This window comes from Cherax quadricarinatus, chromosome 2 (assembly GCF_038502225.1).
Source record: "Cherax quadricarinatus isolate ZL_2023a chromosome 2, ASM3850222v1, whole genome shotgun sequence".
In the NCBI taxonomy this organism is placed as follows: domain Eukaryota; kingdom Metazoa; phylum Arthropoda; class Malacostraca; order Decapoda; family Parastacidae; genus Cherax; species Cherax quadricarinatus.
The window spans coordinates 23014963-23039663 of NC_091293.1; the positions used below are offsets into that span (position 1 = coordinate 23014963).

General features: G+C 39.2%; 1 protein-coding gene across 9 annotated transcripts in view; it reads right to left on the reverse strand.

Annotated features, from left to right (window-relative positions):
- Positions 1–24701, reverse strand: part of LOC128693596 (uncharacterized protein C05D11.1-like) — a gene marked incomplete at its 3' end in the record, with an annotated part of 686932 nt that overhangs the window by 66264 nt on the left and 595967 nt on the right. For all 9 annotated transcript variants that reach the window (XM_070087698.1, XM_070087675.1, XM_070087712.1 and 6 more), the window contains 2 exon segments: positions 4081–4180; positions 4386–4540. In XM_070087698.1, the coding sequence (XP_069943799.1) occupies positions 4081–4180; positions 4386–4540 (255 nt within the window).

The window sequence follows — 24701 nt, forward strand, 5'->3', positions numbered from 1 at the left end:
GGACTAAGAGGGGTTGCTGAGGTGGTTTGGTCATTTAGAGAGAATGGAACAAAGTAGAATGATTTGAGAGCGTATAAATCTGTAGGGAAAGGAAGGTGGGGTAGGCATCATCCTCGAAAAGGTTGAAGGGGAGGGGTAAAGGAGGTTTTGTGTGCAAGGGGCTTGGACTTCCAGCAAGTATGCATGAGCGTGTTAGATAGGAGTGCAAGGAGACAAATGGTTTTTGGGACCTGACGAACTGTTGGAGTGTGAGCAGGGTAATATTTTGTGAAGGGATCCAGGAAAACCAATTAGCTGGACTTGAGTCCTGGAAATGGGAAATACAATGTCTACACATTAAAGGAGGGGTTTGGAATATTGATAGTTTTGAAGGATGTCTAAGCTCTGTAGAGACACTGATTATGCGTAAGTGATAGTGAAAGTGTTGATTGATGAAAATTTTTTTTTTTTGGGGGGAGGGGACTTTTTTTTTCTTTCTTTCTTTTTGCATCACCCTGCCTTGATGGGAAACGGCTGACGTGTAAAAAAAAACAAAAAAATACGAAAAAATTATGCAATCATTTTAACCCTTTGATTGTTTTGGTCGTATATAAACATTTTACGAGCCACTGTGTTTGACGTATATTTTATTATTTTTTATTTATTAACACACTGGCCGATTCCCACCAAGGCAGGGTGGCCCGAAAAAGAAAAACTTTCACCATCATTCACTCCATCACTGTCTTGCCAGAAGGGTGCTTTACACAACAGTTTTTAAACTGCAACATTAACACCCCTCCTTCAGAGTGCAGGCACTGTACTTCCCATCTCCAGGACTCAAGTCCGGCCTGCCGGTTTCCCTGAATCCCTTCATAAATGTTACTTTGCTCACACTCCAACAGCACGTCAAGTATTAAAAGCCAGTTGTCTCCATTCACTCCTATCAAACACGCTCAAGCATGCCTGCTGGAAGTCCAAGCCCCTCGCACACAAAACCTCCTTTACCCCCTCCCTCCAACCTTTCCTAGGCCGACCCCTGCCCCGCCTTCCTTACACTACAGACTGATACACTCTTGAAGTCATTCTGTTTCGCTCCATTCTCTCTACATGTCCGAACCACTCAACAACCCTTCCTCAGCCCTCTGGACAACAGTTTTGGTAATCCCGCACCTTCTCCTAACTTCCAAACTACGAATTCTCTGCATTATATTCACACCACATGACATCTCCACTGCCTCCAGCCTACTCCTCGCTGCAACATTCATCACCCATGTTTCACACCCATATAAGAGCATTGGTAAAACTATACTCTCATACATTCCCCTCTTTGCCTCCAAGGACAAAGTTCTTTGTCTCCAGAGACTCCTAAGTGCACCGCTCACCCTTTTCCCATCATCAATTCTATGATTCACCTCATCTTTCATAGACCCATCCGCTGACACGTCCACTCCCAAATATCTGAATACATTCACCTCCTCCATACTCTCTCCCTCCAATCTGATATCCAATCTTTCATCACCTAATCTTTTTGTTATCCTCATAACCTTACTCTTTCCTGTATTCACTTTCAATTTTCTTCTTTTGCATACCCTACCAAATTCATCCACCAACCTCTGCAACTTCTCTTCAGAATCTCCCAAGAGCACAGTGTCATCAGCAAAGAGCAACTCTGACAACTCCCACTTCATGTGTGATTCTTTATCTTTTAACTCCACGCCTCTTGCCAAGACCCTCGCATTTACTTCTCTTACAACCCCATCTATAAATATGTTAAACAACCACGGTGACATCACACATCCTTGTCTAAGGCCTACTTTTACTGGGAAATAATTTCCCTCTTTCCTACATACTCTAACTTGAGCCTCACTATCCTCGTAAAAACTCTTCACTGCTTTCAGTAACCTACCTCCTACACCATACACCTGCCACATTGCCCCCCTATCCACCCTGTCATACGTCTTTTCCAAATCCATAAATGCCACAAAAACCCCTTTAGCCTTATCTAAATACTGTTCACTTATATGTTTCACTGTAAACACCTGGTCCACACACCCCCTACCTTTCCTAAAGCCTCCTTGTTCATCTGCTATCCTATTCTCCGTCTTACTCTTAATTCTTTCAATAATAACTCTACCATACACTTTACCAGGTATACTCAACAGACTTATCCCCCTATAATTTTTGCATCTCTTTTGTCCCCTTTGCCTTTATACAAAGGAACTATGCATGCACTCTGCCAATCCCTAGGTACCTTACCCTCTTCCATACATTTATTAAATAATTGCACCAACCACTCCAAAATTATATCCCCACCTGCTTTTAACATTTCTATCTTTATCCCATCAATCCCAGCTGCTTTACCCCCTTTTATTTTACCTACTGCCTCATGAACTTCCCCCACACTCACAACTGGTTCTTCCTCACTCCTACAAGATGTTATTCCTCCTTGCCCTATACACAAAATCACAGCTTCCCTATCTTCATCAACATTTAACAATTCCTCAAAATATTCCCTCCATCTTCCCAATACCTCTAACTCTCCATTTAATAACTCTCCTCTCCTATTTTAACTGACAAATCCATTTGTTCTCTAAGCTTCCTTAACTTGTTAATCTCACTCCAAAACTTTTTCTTATTTTCAACAAAATTTGTTGATAACATCTCACCCACTCTCTCATTTGTTCTCTTTTTACATTGCTTCACCACTCTCTTAACCTCTCTTTTTCTCCATATACTCTTCCCTCCTTGCATCACTTCTACTTTGTAAAAACTTCTCATATGCTAACTTTTTTTTCCTTACTACTCTCTTTACATCATCATTCCACCAATCGCTCTTCTTCCCTCCCGCACCCACTTTCCTGTAACCACAAACTTCTGCTGAACACTCTAACACTACATTTTTAAACCTACCCCATACCTCTTCGACCCCATTGCCTATGCTCTCATTAGCCCATCTATCCTCCAATAGCTGTTTATATCTTACCCTAACTGCCTCCTCTTTTAGTTTATAAACCTTCACTTCTCTCTTCCCTGATGCTTCTATTCTCCTTGTATCCCATCTACCTTTTACTCTCAGTGTAGCTACAACTAGAAAGTGATCTGACAGCGGCTTCAAATCAAGCAGGAGAAAGCTGGTAGGCCCACAAGTGAGAGAATGGGTCTGTGTGGTCAGTGTGCACCATATAAAAAAAATCCTGCAGCACGAAGTGCATGAGAAAAAAAAAAGACCATTTTTTTAATAAAAATGCTGACTTTGTGGTCTATTTTCATATAGTATTTATGGTTGTATTCTAGTTTTCTTGGTCTCATTTGACAGAATGGAAAACATGTTATAGAAATGGAGGTGATTTTGATTGGTTTTACTATGAAAAGAACCTTGAAATGAAGCTCAAAGTACGGGAAATATTTGATTTTTTGCCAATGTTCAAAAGTAAACAAATGATGTCATTATCCAATAAATGTTCAACTCACCATTCTAGTATGCAGTCATGAATGGGTTGACATTATTTACGCAATTTTTACAATATTGCAGTAGTCTGCATAACAGTAAATTTTCTATTTTTTGTTTGAATAAAAATTCAAAATAGAAAGCAAGAGTAATATCAGAGGGTCTGGAGACATGACTGTTGAACAAAGAAAATGTTATTTTAGAGCCAGGAATGTTTGCATTGTTCATTCTGGACCCTATTTTGAAATTGGCATATTTTTTAATTTGCGTGAAATTGGCCAAATTGCCAATTTCTGACCACTTTACTGGGTAGTTGAAATTAGTAAATGGATGGTTTCTTGTAATCAATCGATAGAACAAATGGAGTTCTAAAGAAATAGTTATGAGTTTGGTCGACTGGGACAATGGAAATAGCCGAAAATAGGGCTCAAAGTGGGGGGAAATCGCCGATTCGTTAATATCGCTGAGGTCGCTAACTTTGCGAGAGCATAATTCCATAAGTTTTCCATCAAACTTTGTACTTTTGGTGTCATTACCATCGGAAAAAGATTCTCTATCATTTCATAAGAAAAAATAATTTTTTTTTTAATTTTTGCAACACCAGGAGACACCTCAGGATTTGGGGTTGCGACAGTCAAGGGGTTAATCCTTACACTGCTGGAAAGTGGATCATCAACTTCAACGAAAATGCTGGGCAGTGGAGAGACAGAGGAGTGAGTCAAATACTCCATCAACACTCCCATGCTCAACAACCTGTGAAGATAAGAATAATAAAAACATGGAATTAACTCTCTCTCTACTTTTATTTACATTTTTGGTGTCCATAAAAGAATTTTTGTATTCAATATTTATGTCTAGGAAATAATTATTTATGAAGATATACATAAAAGGAGACAGAGCTTTCAGGGAAACAAAAATAAAGGATAATAAAGAAACAAATAAATGTACAGAAACCCACTCATTAATTTGGTAAACAGAAGAAGGTCCTCTCCATGCTACAATAACCAAACCAGTATCTTCAGTGTCACTTGGGTATTGCACCAATTCATCCACTGAGCTCACTAGGGGTGGCACCGAAGACTGCCAAGGACGGGTGAATGGGCCCCTGTTTCCCTGTGAAGCAAGAAAACAATGAAACATATAGCAAAGTAATTACCATGTTTGATTTATAAATACAAAATAGAAAATAGAGGAAGCAGCCCAGCCGCCATGGAGAGAAGACGTCGTCGTTCCTGCTCTTCAGCTGAGCAACTCTGAACACTGTTGCTCGAGATTTTTCTTGGGTTATCCTGAGTAGTTCTTCACTAGAGCTGAGAGGAAACTTGCTTGCAGTCACTTCGAGCCCCATCCCATCAAGAGGGTAAGGCAGTGACTTGCTTGCTTGTTCACCCCTCTCATCCCCATCCCCCCATCCTTCCCCATCCTCCCCTCACCCAAACATCAACACTGGCCCACACACTAACACACTACATACATTGCTATCCTTCTGACTTTCCTATCTTCTTTTTCGGCAACTTCGCTTTGGCGAGTTAACACAAGGCATTTTGACCATCCGGTAGCCCGTGTGGTTTTTTAAAATCCGGCCGATCTTTGCCTTGGGCCCTTTCCCCCTCACCACTCGAGGGTAGGCTATCTTAGGGGCTGACCTTCATAAGTCAGCTGAAATAGGATGCTAGAATAACATTAAGGAAAGATCCCTTTTTGTTAAGAAACTCCTATGCCAGATGTTCCTTCCTAGACATTATGGCGAGGATACGAGTAAGATTACGTGTTGATGGAAACCAAAAGTCGATGAAATAAATTCTAGCATGTATTTGCTGGAACTCAACTGTTGCTCCAGTGGATGTTTTTCAAACCCACGCTGGAGCAGTACTTCTCCTCTCTTCGGAAGAAGAGTTACTTCAACTGCTGAAGCATGATGTCCTTGAAAAACTGAAGACTTCTGGTGTTACCCCAGTTGCACCTGAGAGCTATCAAGCTCAGAGGACTGTGTTTGTGGCCAGAATTAACAGTTTCATGAGACATAGCACAGTGAATGAAATTGTTGAGGACTTTAATACAGAGAATTCTGAATTTAGGGCTGTCGAAGCACATAAATTCTCTAAACCTAACAACAACAAGGTAACCTTAAAGTTAATACTTGAGACACCTGATGAGGCCAAACTTGTGTGTCAAAACGGCTTCAAATGTTTTGGCACCAGATGTACGGATGTGCGGATGACAAGAAACAGATGATTGCTGATGTTATGAATGAAAAGAAGTTGGATGTCCTGGCTCTAAGCGAAACAAAGCTGAAGGGGGTAGGAGAGTTTCAGTGGGGGGAAATAAATGGGATTAAATCTGGAGTATCTGAGAGAGTTAGAGCAAAGGAAGGGGTAGCAGTAATGTTAAATGATCAGTTATGGAAGGAGAAAAGAGAATATGAATGTGTAAATTCAAGAATTATGTGGATTAAAGTAAAGGTTGGATGCGAGAAGTGGGTCATAATAAGCGTGTATGCACCGGGAGAAGAGAGGAATGCAGAGGAGAGAGATTTTGGGAGATGTTAAGTGAATGTATAGGAGCCTTTGAACCAAGTGAGAGAGTAATTGTGGTAGGGGACCTGAATGCTAAAGTAGGAGAAACTTTTAGAGAGGGTGTGGTAGGTAAGTTTGGGGTGCCAGGTGTAAATGATAATGGGAGCCCTTTGATTGAACTTTGTATAGAAAGGGGTTTAGTTATAGGTAATACATATTTTAAGAAAAAGAGGATAAATAAGTATACACGATATGATGTAGGGCGAAATGACAGTAGTTTGTTGGATTATGTATTGGTAGATAAAAGACTGTTGAGTAGACTTCAGGATGTACATGTTTATAGAGGGGCCACAGATATATCAGATCACTTTCTAGTTGTAGCTACACTGAGAGTAAAAGGTAGATGGGATACAAGGAGAATAGAAGCATCAGGGAAGAGAGAGGTGAAGGTTTATAAACTAAAAGAGGAGGCAGTTAGGGTAAGATATAAACAGCTATTGGAGGATAGATGGGCTAATGAGAGCATAGGCAATGGGGTCGAAGAGGTATGGGGTAGGTTTAAAAATGTAGTGTTAGAGTGTTCAGCAGAAGTTTGTGGTTACAGGAAAGTGGGTGCAGGAGGGAAGAGGAGCGATTGGTGGAATGATGATGTAAAGAGAGTAGTAAGGGAGAAAAAGTTAGCATATGAGAAGTTTTTACAAAGTAGAAGTGATGCAAGGAGGGAAGAGTATATGGAGAAAAAGAGAGAGGTTAAGAGAGTGGTGAAGCAATGTAAAAAGAGAGCAAATGAGAGAGTGGGTGAGATGTTATCAACAAATTTTGTTGAAAATAAGAAAAAGTTTAGGAGTGAGATTAACAAGTTAAGAAAGCCTAGAGAACAAATGGATTTGTCAGTTAAAAATAGGAGAGGAGAGTTATTAAATGGAGAGTTAGAGGTATTGGGAAGATGGAGGGAATATTTTGAGGAATTGTTAAATGTTGATGAAGATAGGGAAGCTGTGATTTCGTGTATAGGGCAAGGAGGAGTAACATCTTGTAGGAGTGAGGAAGAGCCAGTTGTGAGTGTGGGGGAAGTTCGTGAGGCAGTAGGTAAAATGAAAGGGGGTAAGGCAGCCGGGATTGATGGGATAAAGATAGAAATGTTAAAAGCAGGTGGGGATATAGTTTTGGAGTGGTTGGTGCAATTATTTAATAAATGTATGGAAGAGGGTAAGGTACCTAGGGATTGGCAGAGAGCATGCATAGTTCCTCTGTATAAAGGCAAAGGGGATAAAAGAGAGTGCAAAAATTATAGGGGGATAAGTCTGTTGAGTGTACCTGGTAAAGTGTATGGTAGAGTTATAATTGAAAGAATTAAGAGTAAGACGGAGAATAGGATAGCAGATGAACAAGGAGGCTTTAGGAAAGGTAGGGGGTGTGTGGACCAGGTGTTTACAGTGAAACATATAAGTGAACAGTATTTAGATAAGGCTAAAGAGGTCTTTGTGGCATTTATGGATTTGGAAGAGGCGTATGACAGGGTGGATAGGGGGGCAATGTGGCAGATGTTGCAAGTGTATGGTGTAGGAGGTAGGTTACTGAAAGCAGTGAAGAGTTTTTACGAGGATAGTGAGGCTCAAGTTAGAGTATGTAGGAAAGAGGGAAATTTTTTCCCAGTAAAAGTAGGCCTTAGACAAGGATGTGTGATGTCACCGTGGTTGTTTAATATATTTATAGATGGGGTTGTAAGAGAAGTAAATGCGAGGGTCTTGGCAAGAGGCGTGGAGTTAAAAGATAAAGAATCACACACAAAGTGGGAGTTGTCACAGCTGCTCTTTGCTGATGACACTGTGCTCTTGGGAGATTCTGAAGAGAAGCTGCAGAGATTGGTGGATGAATTTGGTAGGGTGTGCAAAAGAAGAAAATTAAAGGTGAATACAGGAAAGAGTAAGGTTATGAGGATAACAAAAAGATTAGGTGATGAAAGATTGAATATCAGATTGGAGGGAGAGAGTATGGAGGAGGTGAACGTATTCAGATATTTGGGAGTGGACGTGTCAGCGGATGGGTCTATGAAAGATGAGGTGAATCATAGAATTGATGAGGGAAAAAGAGTGAGTGGTGCACTTAGGAGTCTGTGGAGACAAAGAACTTTGTCCTTGGAGGCAAAGAGGGGAATGTATGAGAGTATAGTTTTACCAAAGCTCTTATATGGGTGTGAAGCATGGGTGATGAATGTTGCAGCGAGGAGAAGGCTGGAGGCAGTGGAGATGTCATGTCTGAGGGCAATGTGTGGTGTGAATATAATGCAGAGAATTCGTAGTTTGGAAGTTAGGAGGAGGTGCGGGATTACCAAAACTGTTGTCCAGAGGGCTGAGGAAGGGTTGTTGAGGTGGTTCGGACATGTAGAGAGAATGGAGCGAAACAGAATGACTTCAAGAGTGTATCAGTCTGTAGTGGAAGGAAGGCGGGGTAGGGGTCGGCCTAGGAAGGGTTGGAGGGAGGGGGTAAAGGAGGTTTTGTGTGCGAGGGGCTTGGACTTCCAGCAGGCATGCGTGAGCGTGTTTGATAGGAGTGAATGGAGACAAATGGTTTTTAATACTTGACGTGCTGTTGGAGTGTGAGCAAAGTAACATTTATGAAGGGATTCAGGGAAACCGGCAGGCCGGACTTGAGTCCTGGAGATGGGAAGTACAGTGCCTGCACTCTGAAGGAGGGGTGTTAATGTTGCAGTTTAAAAACTGTAGTGTAAAGCACCCTTCTGGCAAGACAGTGATGGAGTGAATGATGGTGAAAGTTTTTCTTTTTCGGGCCACCCTGCCTTGGTGGGAATCGGCCAGTGTGATAATAAAAAAAAAAAAAATAAATGTACACCTGACCAAATCTCTCTTGAACGATTTGTCAGTGTGACACAATGTTTTAAATGTTATGCCTTTGGTCATAACACCAACAAATGCAGTACTCAAGGGCAGATTTGTAGCATTTGCTCTGGCCAACATTCTTATCGAGATTGTAATAATAAAAATACACCCAAATGTGTCCTCTGCAATGGAAAACATCATTCTGTTTCTGCTATTTGTCCTGAAAGGAAAAAGGAAATGCAGAAAATTATTGAAGCTAAGAAACTGTCCACTTCTAAGAAGACCACTCCCCAGGCACTGCCAACGATGTCCCAAACTTCCTTCCCAGCTCTGCCTGGATCAAGTGGGACTCCTCAGGTCTCTACCAATGGTTCCAATGTTTGGAATTCTGCCCCTCTTGGAGCGCCCCAATCTAACCCTCACCTACAACATACACAAACGCAACAACAAGGTTCAGTCTCATCTCCTATGTCTCAGGTATCCACAGCCGGGGATATGATGAAAGCACAACTAATGTATATGATGGCCAAAGACATAGCAGGTGGTGACATTCAACTCTGCTCTCAGGTTTTAAATGATCTGTTAATGGCTAATGGGATCACTCCCATCACTATCCCAGAAAATGTGAAGGCTATTATGACCCAGCCTTCTCATAACAAGAAGTATGTACCCTACTCTACATCTAAAAATAAGCCTAAGTCATCCCTAGCCCAGGGATCGCCCACCTCGCATACCCAGGTTGTCAACTCCCCTCAACCTGATAAGTCAACACCTGAACATAACAATGCCCCAGAAATTGGTGCCTACTCTCCCGCTATTGAAGCTGATCCTGTTGAACAGGAACTTTCCCAGGGTAACTCACCTTGCCTACCTAATTTTTCCTTGGAGCCTCCACAGTCTCCCATTAACTCTCACGAGCCTCTGCTTCCTGTAACTGGGAATATCATACCTCAGTTTTCTGATGATGACTCTAACGATTCTAATGAGTCTGTTAATATTACCACCTCTAGTGAAGATGATGGCATTTTTAATACACAAGCAACTACGCAGAAGTTCCCTCCTCCCCTTGACGAGTCCAGCAGGGATAGTGTGGATACCAAACATGACATTACTTGCAGGCGTTCAGACCGCAGTACACGAGCGAAGTGCAAGAAATAATGGGGATTACAATTTTCCGACTTAATGTTCAACATTTCTTTAATAACCGTTACCTCCTTGAGGTTGAACTACGTAATTACAATTACGTGGTTACTCTACTGTGGAGAAATCGAGAGGACCCTTTAGTGGTGTAGCCATCTTAGTTAAATTAGGCTATTCATTTAAAAATATTCATGTTGATGAAGATAACATTCTTGCAATAGAAATGACGTCTCATGGACAACTAGTGATAAGAACATAAGAACATAAGAACAAAGGAACACTGCAGAAGGCCTACTGGCCCATGCGAGGCAGGTCCAAGTCTCCTACCGGCTTAAGCCAATGCACCCAACCTAGTCAGGTCAGGTCACATTGACTTAAGGGAGGAACACGGCAACCGACCTGGTAGCACAAGCTATCACGTCTAACTCACACCCACCCACATCTACTCATGTATTTATCCAACCTATTTTTAAAGCTACACAACGTTCTAGCCTCTATAACGGTACTTGGGAGTTTGTTCCACTCATCCACAACTCTATTACCAAACCAGTACTTTCCTATATCCTTCCTGAATCTGAATTTTTCCAACTTAAAACCATTGCTGCGAGTCCTGTCTAGGCTAGATATTTTCAGCACACTATTTACATCCCCTTTATTTATTCCTGTCTTCCATTTATACACCTCAATCATATCCCCCCTAATTCTACGTCTTTCTAGAGAGTGCAGTTTCAGGGCCCTTAGTCTATCCTCATAGGGAAGGTTTCTGATACATGGGATCAACTTTGTCATCCTCCTTTGTACATTTTCCAGAGAATTTATATCCATTCTGTAATACGGTGACCAAAACTGTGCAGCATAATCTAAATGAGGCCTAACCAAGGATGTATAGAGTTGAAGAACAACCTGAGGACTCCTATTATTTATGCTTCTTGATATGAAGCCAAGGATTCTATTAGCTTTATTGCGAACACTTATGCACTGTTGTCTTGGTTTCAGATTACTGCTAACCAGAACTCCTAAATCTTTTTCGCAATCCGTAATATTAAGATCTACATTATTTAGTTTATATGTGGCATGGTTATTGTCCTGTCCAACATTTAGAACTTTGCATTTGTCTATATTAAACTGCATCTGCCACTTCTCCGACCACTGCATCAGTCTATTCAAATCTTGTAATAAAGTTGGTAGAATTACCGACAATATGTAAAGTAAAAGGACACAAGTGCAACTAATGTGACATTTATTGTGGCAACGTTTCGCTCTCCAGGAGCTTTATCAAGCCATTACTTGATATGGCTTGATAAAGCTCCTGGAGAGCGAAACGTTGCCACAATAAATGTCACATTAGTTGCACTTGTGTCCTTTTACTTTACATATTCAAATCTTCCTGGAGTGCTCGAATGTCCTCGTCAGAATGAATTCGACGGCCTATTTTGGTGTCATCGGCAAACTTGCCGATGTCGCTCTTTATGCCCTCATCTATGTCGTTTATGTAGATTGTGAACAGCAGGGGGCCCAACACTGACCCCTGTGGAACACCGCTCGTGACACTTCCCCACTCTGATTTCTCCCCATTTATGCAAACTCTCTGCTGCCTATTTGTCAACCATGCCTCTATCCAGGAAAAAATTTCTCCTCCTATTCCATGTGCTTTAATTTTCCTCAACAGTCTCTGATGTGGGACCCTGTCAAAAGCCTTACTGAAGTCCATATACACAATATCATATTCATTACCATGATCTACCTCCTCAAATACCTTAGTGAAAAAAGTTAATAAATTCGTAAGGCAGGAACGCCCCTTTGTAAAACCATGCTGAGATTCGTTGATTAATTTATGCTTTTCAAGGTGGCTACGAACTGCCTCGGCAATTATTGATTCCATAAATTTTCCCACTATGGAGGTCAGGCTTATTGGTCTATAGTTCGAAGCTAAGGACCTGTCACCTGTTTTGAAAATAGGTATCACATTTGCCATTTTCCACTTATCTGGCACCATGCCAGTTTGTAGTGATATGTTGAAAAGATTAGCCAAAGGTGTGCTAAGCTCCTCTTTACATTCCTTTAGAACCCTTGCATACAGATCATCAGGGCCTGGGGATTTGTTAGGTTTTAATTTATCTATTTGCCTAAGGACCATGTCACTTGTGACCCTAATAGTGCACAGTTTATTATCGTCCTGTTCTACATAATTTTTCATTACTGGAATATCGCTGGTATCCTCCTGTGTAAAAACTGAGAGGAAGTATGTGTTAAAAATTCTACACATTTCCTTATCACTGTCAGTGAGCTGAGCCGAGGAACTTTTGAGTGGGCCTATCTTGTCCCTGATCTTACTTCTGTATACCTGAAAGAATCCTTTTGGGTTAGTCTTCGATTCTCTTGCAACTTTAACCTCATAATCTCTTTTTGCTTTTCTAATTCCCTTTTTTATTTCTCTCTTTAACTGAATATATCGATTTCTCAATTGCCCCTCTCCTCTTTTGATTTGCCTATATATGCCTCTCTTTTGACCAATCAAATATTTTAATCTATTGTTCATCCATTTAGGATCATTTTTGTTTGATCTGATTTCCCTATTTGGAACATAATTTGACTGAGCAGCTAGAACTATGCCCTGGAAAGCATCATATCGGCAACCGTCACCACCTACCTGACCCTTAGTCAGGTCATTCCAGTTCAGCCCACCTAAGTAATTTTTCAGTCCTATGAAATCAGCCAAGCGAAAGTCAGGGACGGAGACTTGATTGCCATTATTAGGGGAATTCCATGATATATTAAAACTGAGTGATTTGTGATCACTTTCCCCAAGCTCATCATTAACCTCAAGATTATTAATTAGTGTTTCCCTACTGGCAAGAACCAAGTCAAGGAGGTTATTTCCCCTAGTTGGCTCTGTCACAAACTGTTTTAAAAAACAATCCTGGATCGTATCAAGAAAGTCACCTGACTCTAAATTTCCTGTCAAATTGCTCCAGTCAATCTGTCTATAGTTGAAATCTCCCATTAGCACAACATTTTCGTATGTAGATGCCTTACGAATTTCGTCCCATAGAAGTTTACTGCACTCCCTATCAAGATTTGGGGCCCTGTAAATCACACCCAAAATTAGTTTTTCTCGGCCCTCGAGAAGCTGTAACCAAACAGATTCAGTGGCTGACGCTTCTAATTTAATATCTTGTCTAACACAACAATTTAAATTGTCTCTGACATACATCGCTACTCCACCACCTTTCCTGTTGACCCTGTCAGTGTGGAATAATTTATAGCCTTGTATGTGACATTCAGAGGGCATCTCTCTATCTTTCAGATTGAGCCAGGTCTCTGTTATAGCAATAATATCTATGTTTCCTGCACTTGCAATTAATCTTAGCTCATCTATCTTATTTCTTACACTCCTGCTATTAGTATAGTAAACCTTAAGGGAGCTAGTCCCTTGCTGCCCTCTGCTGTCCCCCTTTGTTTGCTGACCTGATCTATTGTCTTTATTTATAACTTCATGCTGAATGCCTTTTATACATTTACTGTTTCCAACCCAAGTGTTGCAACCTGCTTGTTTCCCACACACACCCATACCTCTATCTTCCCTCAGTTTAAAATCATAGGCATTTCACCAATGGCCTTCTCAATCGAGTCTGCAAGTGCTACCACCCCAGCCCCAGAGAGATGTACCCCATCCCTTGCATACATATCATGTTTGCCATAAAAGTTGTTCCAGTTGTCAATGAATGGGATTGCAAGTTCCTTGCAGTATCTGTCTAGCCAGCAATTTACACCAATTGCCCTAGACAACCATTCATTTCCTACTCCCCTTCTAGGCAAGATGCTACATATGATTGGGATCCCTCCCTTAGACTTAATGAAATCTATAGCTGACCTGTACTTATCTAGCAGCTCTTCTCTCCTACCCTTCCCAATATCATTTCCACCAGCACTGAGACAGATAATGGGCTTGTTCCCATTACCTGACATGATATTATCCAGCCTGTTGACAATGTCCCCAACACCAGCTCCAGGGAAGCACACTCTATCTCTCATCTTCTTATTCCTATTACAAAAAGCACGGTCAATATATCTTACCTGAGAGTCACCAACCACAAGAATGCGCTTACCTCCATTAGCAGGGGCAGTAGTACCCTTACCTTCACTGGCCACTGAAGTACATTCATCCTGAAGAACAGAGAAGCGATTTCCTACCTTCAGATCTTCACTCTTAACTTTCCTTACTCTGATGCGCCTTCCATTACTGTGAACCACTCGCCACTTGTAGCAGGTGCTGGACTGCACCTCACTGCTGGTAGCCGTTGCTACCTCCCCAACTACAGCCTCCTCACAGCGAGAGACAGACTGCACCTCACTTGAAGCCTCATTCCCCACAACTCCAGCCACCTCACACTCTCTCCCAGACCCATTGAAGTGGTCCTTCAGCCTCCTAATCTCCTCCTGGAGAAGCAAGACCTCCTCCTTCAACTCTCCAACCTCAATTTTTAAAACACTGCAGAAGCAAGCCATGCTTTGTAACCGTCCACACTAATCCCCAAAGCAGCTCAGGGTCTGTGACCTCACGTGACGACTGACCACTGACGACAGGAATAGGAACTGGATATTTTCCCCCGAGACAACAATATATAGAGTCAATTCCTCTACATAGGATATTAAGCAGAAATATTCCAACAATTCTACTGGGAGATTTTAATGCTCATCACCCTGCCCTCTTCAACTGTGGAGCTGGTATTCCACTGGGTGACTTAAAAGGAAAACAACTATTTAATATCATGACAGCTAGAAACTTGTCATTTCAAGGCCCATTCTTTAAATCGTACATTGGACCTCATCCAGGGACACCAGATATAGTACTGACAAACAGAGACTGTGACATCTTTCACTGTCGTATATCTCCTGGTGGAAACGTAGGATCTGACCATATCCCTGTTATAATACAACTACAAACTTCTCCATTTAGAATACCTGTACCTCCTAAACCCAATCTTAACACCCTAGGATTTGACCCCTTCAGGGCATTTCTGGGTAACGATGAAATTGTGTCATTGGAAAATCTACCTTCCACTGCAATTGATGATGCAATCAGGTCCCTGCATAATCGAATAATTGAAGCTACTAATGCAACTTGTCAATTAGCTTCCACAAAGATACACCAACAATATAAACCTACTAGGGAAATTAGAGACAATTTAAGAAATTATCAAGCAGAATGTCGAAGGCATCTTCAAACGCGACAACCACCAGTAGCTACACTGCACCGATTAGGGCAAGAATTAATTAACATGATTAATCATCACAAACGGGACTTATGGAAATTGCTAGTTCTTCAAGCTAATCAGTATAAACGTGAACCAGCAAAATTTTGGAGTAAGATCCGACAAATTTTTGGGGCAAAGCACAAGGCTCCTAACTACCTAGTTCATACCTTCACTGATGAGGATGATGAAGATGTTGAAATTAAACTTGACGATCCACAGGACCAGGCTAATTTGATGGGTGATGTATGGGAGAAAATTCTCTCCCACAATAAGAGTCGTCAATTTAACAATAATCATTATCAGTTGGTAAATGAATGGAGAGCTGAGAACTTGGATGATCTACAACCACTACCTTCCATCGATACTTCAACTCTTGAAGATACCCACCCGCTTACTAGGCCTATTGCATTACTAGAGATGAGTCAAGTTATTGGAAGAATGCGAAATAGAGCCCCTGGCCTCTCTGGAATAACAATGAAACAAATAAAGTTCCTACCCAGAAACTGTAAACAGTCTTTGGTAAATATCTTTAATGCCATCTTGGCCTCAGGACATTTTCCAGTGGTTTTTAAGACTGCTAGGATGATCTTTCTTGCTAAGCCCAATAAAGACATCCACCAACCTGGGAACTATAGACCTATATCTTTACTTGAAGTCACTGGAAAAGTTCTTGAGAAGGTCATTTCCAACAGATTGAACTACTATATGGAGTTTAATCACTTTTTTACTGAAAAACAATTTGGCTTTAGAACACAGAGGTACCAATCATGCAATAAATGTTATTTTCAATACTGTAGCAAGTCTAAAACATCAGGGAAATCTTGCCTTAATTGCCACCAGAGTTGTTCATAAAGCTTTTGATAGCTTATGGCATGATGGCCTTATATACAAACTCATTGACCTACCAGACCATAACTGGACTTTTCTCAGAGTAATATATAATTTCTTAACTCAAAGAAAAATCATTCCCACCTTTCATGGCAGGTCGACAGAGCCTTTTATACCGACAGCTGGTGTCCCACAAGGTTCTTGTCTCAGTCCACTTCTGTTCAACATTTATGTGAATGACCTTCCTCAACCAGAGTTTAATGATACAATTGTGACACAGTTTGCAGATGATGTTATTCATGTCGTCTCATCAACTCCGGTAACAGGAAAATACAAGTATGAGAGAGTCATAGAAAAAATGAATATTGAACTTCGTCAAACATCTAATTGGGAAAAGAAATGGAGAATTACGACTAATCCTGACAAGGTCCTTGTTAGCACGATAGGATGTTTTGCATCAACAATTGAAGATAAAGGGGGTATCTCCATCAGAGGTACACCTGTAGCCATTAGAAACCCTAACAAGATTTTGAGATATGAAATAGACAGGCTGCTCCACTCAACATCTCATGTAACTAAAAAGATCAACATAGCCAAAGCCGGTCTTAGCAGTCTCTTTCGATTCAATCAAGCCCCTCAACATGTCAAAAAACATCTGTATAAAATGTTAACAAGACCTATACTCGAATACCCTTGTGTCCCAATGTCATTAACAACAAAGACCAACATGCTACAGTTACAAAGGGTCCAGAATAGAGCTCTTCGCTTCATTACCGATACCAGGAGGAGAGACAGAGTTAAAATGGCAGATTTACACATACAACAAGATATTACTGCCATAAATGTACGCCTTGACACCCTAAAAAGGAAACAACTCTATACAATGCAAGAACTATACATGCCAGATAGAGAACATCCTATACAAGTGGTAAATACCACGGATTATTTATTTATTTATTTATTTATTTATTTATTATAAATTTGTGCACACATACAGAGGTACAAAAAAAAAAAATACAGATAAGAGCAGTATGCCAAAGCCACTTATACTATGCATAGCATTACGGGCTGGCTTAAAATTAACTTAAGATTAACTAAGCAATGATGAAGTCAGTGATAAAACATTAATGTAAACAGATTACTATAAAGCACAAGTGAGTATTACAAAGACAGGTCATATGAAGGATTCTGTTAGGTAGTGTATTTAAAAAATAATAAAGTTAGATTCGGTTTTAGGTTTAACATTTATGTGATATAATTGTGAGAAACATTTAAGATATACAATTTATAAGGTTCAGTTATTCAGTATTTATTTGGTTTTGGGTGAGTAAGTGATCTTTGAGTAGAGACTTGAATTTATAAACAGGTAGTGTTTCTTTTATATTTACAGGTAATGAATTCCAGATTTTAGGGCCTTTTATGTGCATTGAGTTTTTGCATAGTGTGAGATGAACACGAGGAACATCAAAGAGTGATCTGTGCCTTGTGTTATGGTCATGTGTTCTGTTGAGGTTGGCAAGGAGATGTTTGAGGGGAGGGTTAATATCAGAGTTAAGTGTTCTATGTATGTAATAGGTGCAGTAATAAGTATGGATGTTTTGTATGGTGAGTAGGTTTAGTGTATTGAATATTGGTGGAGTGTGCTGCCTGTAGTGAGAATTTGTTATCATTCTAACTGCAGCCTTTTGTTGGGTAATTAGTGGTCTGAGATGGTTAATTGTTGTTGAGCCCCATGCACAAATTCCATAGGTGAGATAGGGGTAAATAAGAGAGTGATATAGGGCCAGGAGGGCTGACTGTGGAACATAGTACCGTATCTTCGATAGTATGCCTACAGTCTTGGAAATTTTCTTAGAAATTTGTTGTATATGTGTATGAAATTTGAGTCTATTATCAAGGTGGATTCCTAAGAATTTTCCCTCTGTTAGCTTTGTGATAGGTGATCCGTTTATCATTATGTTAAGAGGGACATCTGTAGCTCTGTTACCAAACTGAATGAAGTAGGTTTTGTCAATGTTTAGTGTAAGTTTGTTAGTCCTCATCCAGGTAGATATTTTCTGTAATTCGGTATTTACAGTATTGGCTAGTGTGACTGGGCTCGGGTGAGAGAAGACGTATGTAGTGTCATCTGCAAATAGTGTGGGTTTGAGTAATTGCGAAGCATTTGGAAGGTCATTTATGTATAGGAGAAAGAGAAGAGGGCCAAGGACACTTCCCTGTGGGACACCAACTGTAATTGGTTGCGCAGAAGAGTTTGCCCCATTTGCGTACACATATTGGCTTCTGTTGCTGAGGTATGACTTGAGGTAGTTGAGGGAGTGCCCTCTTATACCATAGTGTGACAATTTTACGTGGAGCAAGTCATGGTCAACTGTATCAAAAGCTTTACGTAAGTCAATGAAGATCCCCAGTGGGACTTCTTTTTTCTCTATTGCAGTGTATATATGTTCTAGCATGTGTATAATAGCATCATTAGTATTTTTATTAGGCCTGAATCCAAACTGGCAGGGGTTGAGTATGTTTTGGGAGATAAGGTAGGAGTAGATTCGTTTATGAATTAATTTTTCGAAGATTTTTGAGAGAGGGTGTAAGTTGGATATTGGCCTATAGTTATTCAACTCTGTTTGGTCTCTTCCTTTGTGGATCGGGGTGACCCTTGCTATTTTGAGTACTGTAGGGAAGGTGGAGGATTCAATGGATTTGTTAAAGAGTGTTGCAATGATTGGAGATAGCACTTGTGACACTTTTTTGTATATAAAGGGTGGTAAGGTACTTAAATCTCCTGCCTTGTTTTTTAGTGCATTGATAATAAGGGAGACTTCGTATGGGTTAGTCGGAGCTAGGAACAGTGTGTTCGGGTAGTTGCCGGTGAGGTAGTCATTTGGTGGGGTATCTGAGCTTGGGATTTTATTGGCAAGGTTTTGTCCTATAGTGGAGAAGAAATCATTGAGTCTGTTTGCTGTTTCTGTTGGTGGGAGTTGGGGTTCATCTGATTTTGCTAATTTTATTTCGCTATTTCGTGATATCTTTTTTGTTCCCAGAATTTCTGATAGGGTTTTCCAGGTCTTTTTTATATCACCTCGTAAGTTGGATAATCTGTTCTCATAATACAATTTTTTTGCCCTTCTTATCAGGCTGGTTAGGACTGACGAGTAACGTTTTGTTTGGTCTCTGGTTATGTGACCCATTCTGTACTGCTTTTCATATTGGTGTTTTGTATTTATGGATTTGAGAATGCTGGGTGTTAGCCAGGGACTGTTCAGTCTCTTTGCTGTCATCTGTTTAGTTTTTTTAGGGCAGTGCTTGTTATAGAGGTATTGGGTCTTTTTTAGAAAATTATTAATACATTCGTCAATATCTGTATAGATTTCTAGCTCAGTGTGCCAATCAATGTTTGCTAATGCTGTTGTGAAGTTATTAATGGCTGCCTCATTGTGAAGTCTGAAGGTGACTTTAGTAGTGTCTTGGGGTAGTTTACCAAGAGTTGTTATGAGGAAAGTAGGGTAGTGGTCTGTGGTATTATCTGTAATTATGCCTGATTTTAAAGGGGATATGGTGTTGGTCCAGATGTGGTCAAGTAGGGAAACACTAGTCTCTGTAACTCTTGTAGGTTTTGTTACTGCTGGTAGTAACATACAGTTACTCATTGTGTTTGTGAATTCAGTAACGTGTGGGTCCTGGTCTTGCAGGAGATTTATATTGAAGTCACCTGAGAGTAGTAAGTGATCTTTGTTCATGCGTGCATCAGTTATCATACTTCCTAGATTTTGACTAAATTGGCTAATGTTTGACTGTGGAACTCTGTAGATGGTTATCAATGTGAGAGGTTTTTGTAGGTATTTGGATTTGAATTTAGCTATTATATATTCCCCATGTTCATCCCTTGTGCAAGTATTAGTGATACATTCTAGTTGGTCTGAGTAGTATATGGCTGTGCCACCCCCTTGTTGGTCTGGCCTACAGTTGTGTATGGCTGTGTAACCAGGAATGGCATAGACATCTGTACTATCAGGCTTTAGCCAGGTTTCAGTTAGTGTAATGATGGACATATTGGCATGTAAGGAATTTAGTAATGCTATGAGGTCATCGTAATGCTTGCTTAAAGATCTGATATTGTAGTTAAAGATAGTTATGTTGTTGTTGGCACTGAGAAGTGCCTTTGATTGTTCTGCAGTGTAGTAATTACAGTAACTGTTTGATTCATTTAAGTCACTAAATAAGAGGTTGGTATCAGGATCAATGCTTGTAATCATAAGATTTGTAGTGAATCTATAGTTAGAATTAAGTATAAAACAAAGTAAATAGTCTTAAGCTAAAAAAGAGCACCTGAATTATTTAACAAATGTAAAATAATGAGCTAAGGGACTAATACAAATAAAGTGATGATCATACAATAGTGCTTGGGAATATGATAGTAGGTAATACTATAAAGGTAATTTTTAAAGTTAGAATTATAGTTTAAAATTATAATAAAAAGGGACTAATATAGGTTGTGGTGAACAACAAAGTGGTAATCAAATAAATGAGCTTTGGAATATAATGGCAAAATTGTGAGCTTATTCTACTTTAGCACCTGAGAATAGCACCTTGATTATTTTAACAGTTGCAGATATATAAACTAGGATAGTTATATAAAGCTAAAATAAAGGAGAAAATATATAAGGGACTAAAATTAAGTAATGGTAAGAAAAGTTAAATGGACAGATGGTAGGAATTATAATATGAACTTATAATATAAAAATACAATTTGAAATGGTACTTGCAATTGCACTAGAGTCTAGTATAGGTTGTTGACAAGATCAAGATTATAACTATAGATTTAAATTGACAAAATAAAATTCACAATTAAAGTACCAAAAGAATAATAGTAAAAAATCACAATGGTAATGTCTTGGTTATAATATGATAGTAAGATGGTAGACAGGTACCCAGGTACACAGGTACAAAGGATAATACAAAGGTTGGGGTTGAATATAAAAACTTGAAAATTTGGCAACAAAATGTTATGGGAAGTATAAAATAATGTTTAATGTACAAAAGTAAAATTGACTGGTAGTAAATATGGTGTTTAATAAAAATTTTAGTAAGTAATAATGATTACAAAAAAGTGAAAAAGTAATGTTTATTTCATTCAATATTGCACTGGTAGTTATACTTGAGGTTATATGGCAGTACAAGGTAATTAAGAGTAATCTAGGATAGTAAATGTGGTATTAAAACAGGTAAAGGTAATTAGACAAGTAATGGTTATTAAATGTCAAAAATGTTAAGAGTAAATAGAAATTTTAGTAAAAATGATATTTATTAATTTTAGTAAGTAATATCAATTGATAGTATTTAAAAAAATAAGAGGTAGTAATATGGACAGAGAAAGTATCAATTCAGCTAGTGTTCAAGCGAACAATAGTAAATAAGAAAATCACATAAGGTGATTTATGCTTACTAGTAAAATTACAAAATGAGGTAGTTGAATATTTAATTACTAAGAGATTGTACAATGAAATTTGAACAATAATGGAGCAAAACATACACTACACTACGTAGGCTTTTAAGTTGGACATTGTTTAGTTATTCTCTGTAAGATTAGTATCCCTGAGAAATCGTGATAGATCATTCTCGTTCGTGATTGTGTACAGTTGACCTACATTTGTTTTCCTAACTAGAATTTTCCCATCCCGTGTGAAGCATTGGTGTATTGTGTCATTATTCTCTCGCTTAAGTTTTCTGACTCTATACAGGAGGTTCTGACGTTTTTTGGTAAGACACTCGTTTATGTATACCTCTTTCTTTACTTTAATAGATGCAATAATTAAGTCTTTTTTCCTGTCATGTGAGTGGAATCTAAGCATAACACTTTTTCTACCATGGGATCCTAGTAACCTGGCTTCTTTTATTTCAGACTCTGGTACAATAACACTAGTTTGGTCCTTTATGATCTGCAGAGTAATTTCTTTACTGTTTGTTTGGTTCATATCACTGGGAAAAAGTGGACTGTTAACTATTACTGCGTCCGATAGTTTATCATCAATACTCCTCCTCACAGGACTCAAAGAATGACTCTCCCACAGAGGGTCCGTCGTTTTATCCATAAAGATGATTACCATCGACCCATGATATTGAGCAACCTCCCTGATGAAGAAGATTGGGTAACACCAGAACCCTTCTATGTATACCGAGAAAATCATCGCCCCCAATTAGGGAGACATCTTATATAACAATCTAATGTAAAAATTATGCTATTTACTATGGCTGGACACCACCTGTAAGAAGCCATTGTCACGTAATTCTATAAACTGGCCAGAAAATTATTGCCTTCATTGTCGCATAAATATCCGTTGTGCAATCGCAAAAAAAAAAAAAAAAAAAAGCAATTGCAACTTGTATAATTACTACCAATTCAGAGTCATGTACTTATATATCTGTTAATAAATAACAAAAAGGCACAATACCGTGACTGGAACGATACACAAATAACCCGCACATAAAAGAGAGAAGCTTACGACGATGTTTCGGTCCGACTTGGACCACAGAGGTGGAGCAGGATGGCTATATATAGGCAGGAAGAGGTGGAGGTAGTAGTAGTAGTAGTAGTAGTAGTACAAGAATTGTATATAATACCGACAGGATGAAATTAAGACACATGCACAACACCCGGGCATGGGTTAGTATTATACCCCTTAAAGAATATCTTATCATTTCACATACACTTTTTAAATTACACAAAGTGGTTGGGCCACTTACCTTTCATATCCTACCTCTCTCCCCCCTCCCACCCTTTTCCAACATTTCTATCCTTACCCATCCTTCTTCCTTACCCATCTTACCAAAGCTCTGGTCATAAGAAGAAGAAGAAGATTTATAAATATTTTCTACAAAGCTATGAGCAATTCATTTTGTAAGGGAGACGGAATAGGAAGAGGCATTTCACATGAGGTGCTACCAAAAAGTTCCTGGACTGAAAAAAATATACAGGCTTATCTAATCACCTAGATGAAGTTGTCTCCCTCGAAGTACTCTCCCTGGAAGACTATACATTGATCTCAGTGCCTCCGCCACTTCCTGAAACATTACTGAAACTCTTCTTTTTTAATGGGATCTAACACAGCCTGCAATTCTGATTGAATCTCCAAGTCAGTAAAACACCACCCTTTGAGTGACATTTTATATTTTGGGGAAGAGAAAGTAGTCAGGGTGGGCTAAATCTAGGGAGTAAGGTGTATGGTGTACAACAACCATATTTTTGGTCAGAAAATGATGGTCTTTCAGGTCTTCAGTTAGCAAGAGGGAGGCACAAATTTCAGATACTTGCCTCATACTGAAATTTCTTATGGGTCGTGTCAAGGCACAACCTATATGAAATTTGTACAGCACTTGCAACATCCTGGATACTCTGACAACTATCTTCATGAATAGCTTTCCTCTCTTTTTCAATGTTGGCATTGTTTTTGGTGATGTTGGACAACCAGAGCATTTATCATCCTTAACTTGCAGAATTCTTCAGCCAAATACTTGCCAAAGAATTCTGCAAGCTTTGGTAGCTGTTTTACTGAGTTTGAAACAATTTCACAAACAAAGACTGTTCTTCCTTTTAAAGACTTCACTCTATTACATAAAAAATCACAAGAGTGCACTAACATGACAAAAAATACATGTCTAGCCTCAATGGAATGACTGACTGCACTGAAACTCGCCATGCTACTTCACAAAGAAGTGTGCGACACAGCATGATCTATGCTGTCACTATATTTCAAACAGGAAGAACACAAAAATTTAAGTCCGGGAACTTTTTGATAGCACCTTGTATGTCAAAGGCACATTTGGGAGTGTGGGGGAAGGGTGTTTACTAGTAAAGGGATAAAGAAATATTTAAATATAAAATAAATAATATTTTCTTTTTTTTTTTTTTTTACAATGAAAAAATTACTGAACTGAAGTTTGATAATTTGACATATAACATTAAAAAGCCACAAAAAAAAATAAGTACATACATTAATTAGAATATAGTAGTGCTAGCAGCAGCATTTGGTGATATTTTGATCTCTGTACCCTGAGGGTGATTGTGATCTTCATTTACAAAGTACCCCATCTGCTTATGAGTTTTTTTTTTTATATTACATATATCCCATAATTGTATGAAAGAGGGAAAGGTACCTACAGACTGGCAGAGAGCATGTATAATTCCTATATAAATCAAAGGAAGGGGGACAAAAGAGATTGTAAAAATTATAGGGGAAAAAGTTTACCGAGTATACCAGGTAAAGTGTATGGTAATGTTATTATTAACCCTTTGACTGTTTTGGTTGTATATATACATCTTACGAGCCACCATGTTTGACGTATATATGCTCATAAATTCTAGCGGCTTCAAATCAAGCAGGAGAAAGCTGGTAGGCCCACATGTGAGAGAATGGGTTTGTGTGGTCAGTGTGTACCATATAAAAAAAAATCCTGCAGCATGCAGTGCATAATGAGAAAAAAAAAACTCTGACCGTTTTTTTAATAAAAATGCCGACTTTGTGGTCTATTTTCATATAGTATTTATGGTTGTATTCTCGCTTTCTTGGCCTCATTTGATGGAATGCAAAACATATTATAGAAATAGAGGTGATTTTGATTGATTTTACTATGGAAAGAACCTTGAAATGGAGCTCAAAGTAGGAGAAATGTTTGATTTTTGCCGATGTTCAAAAGT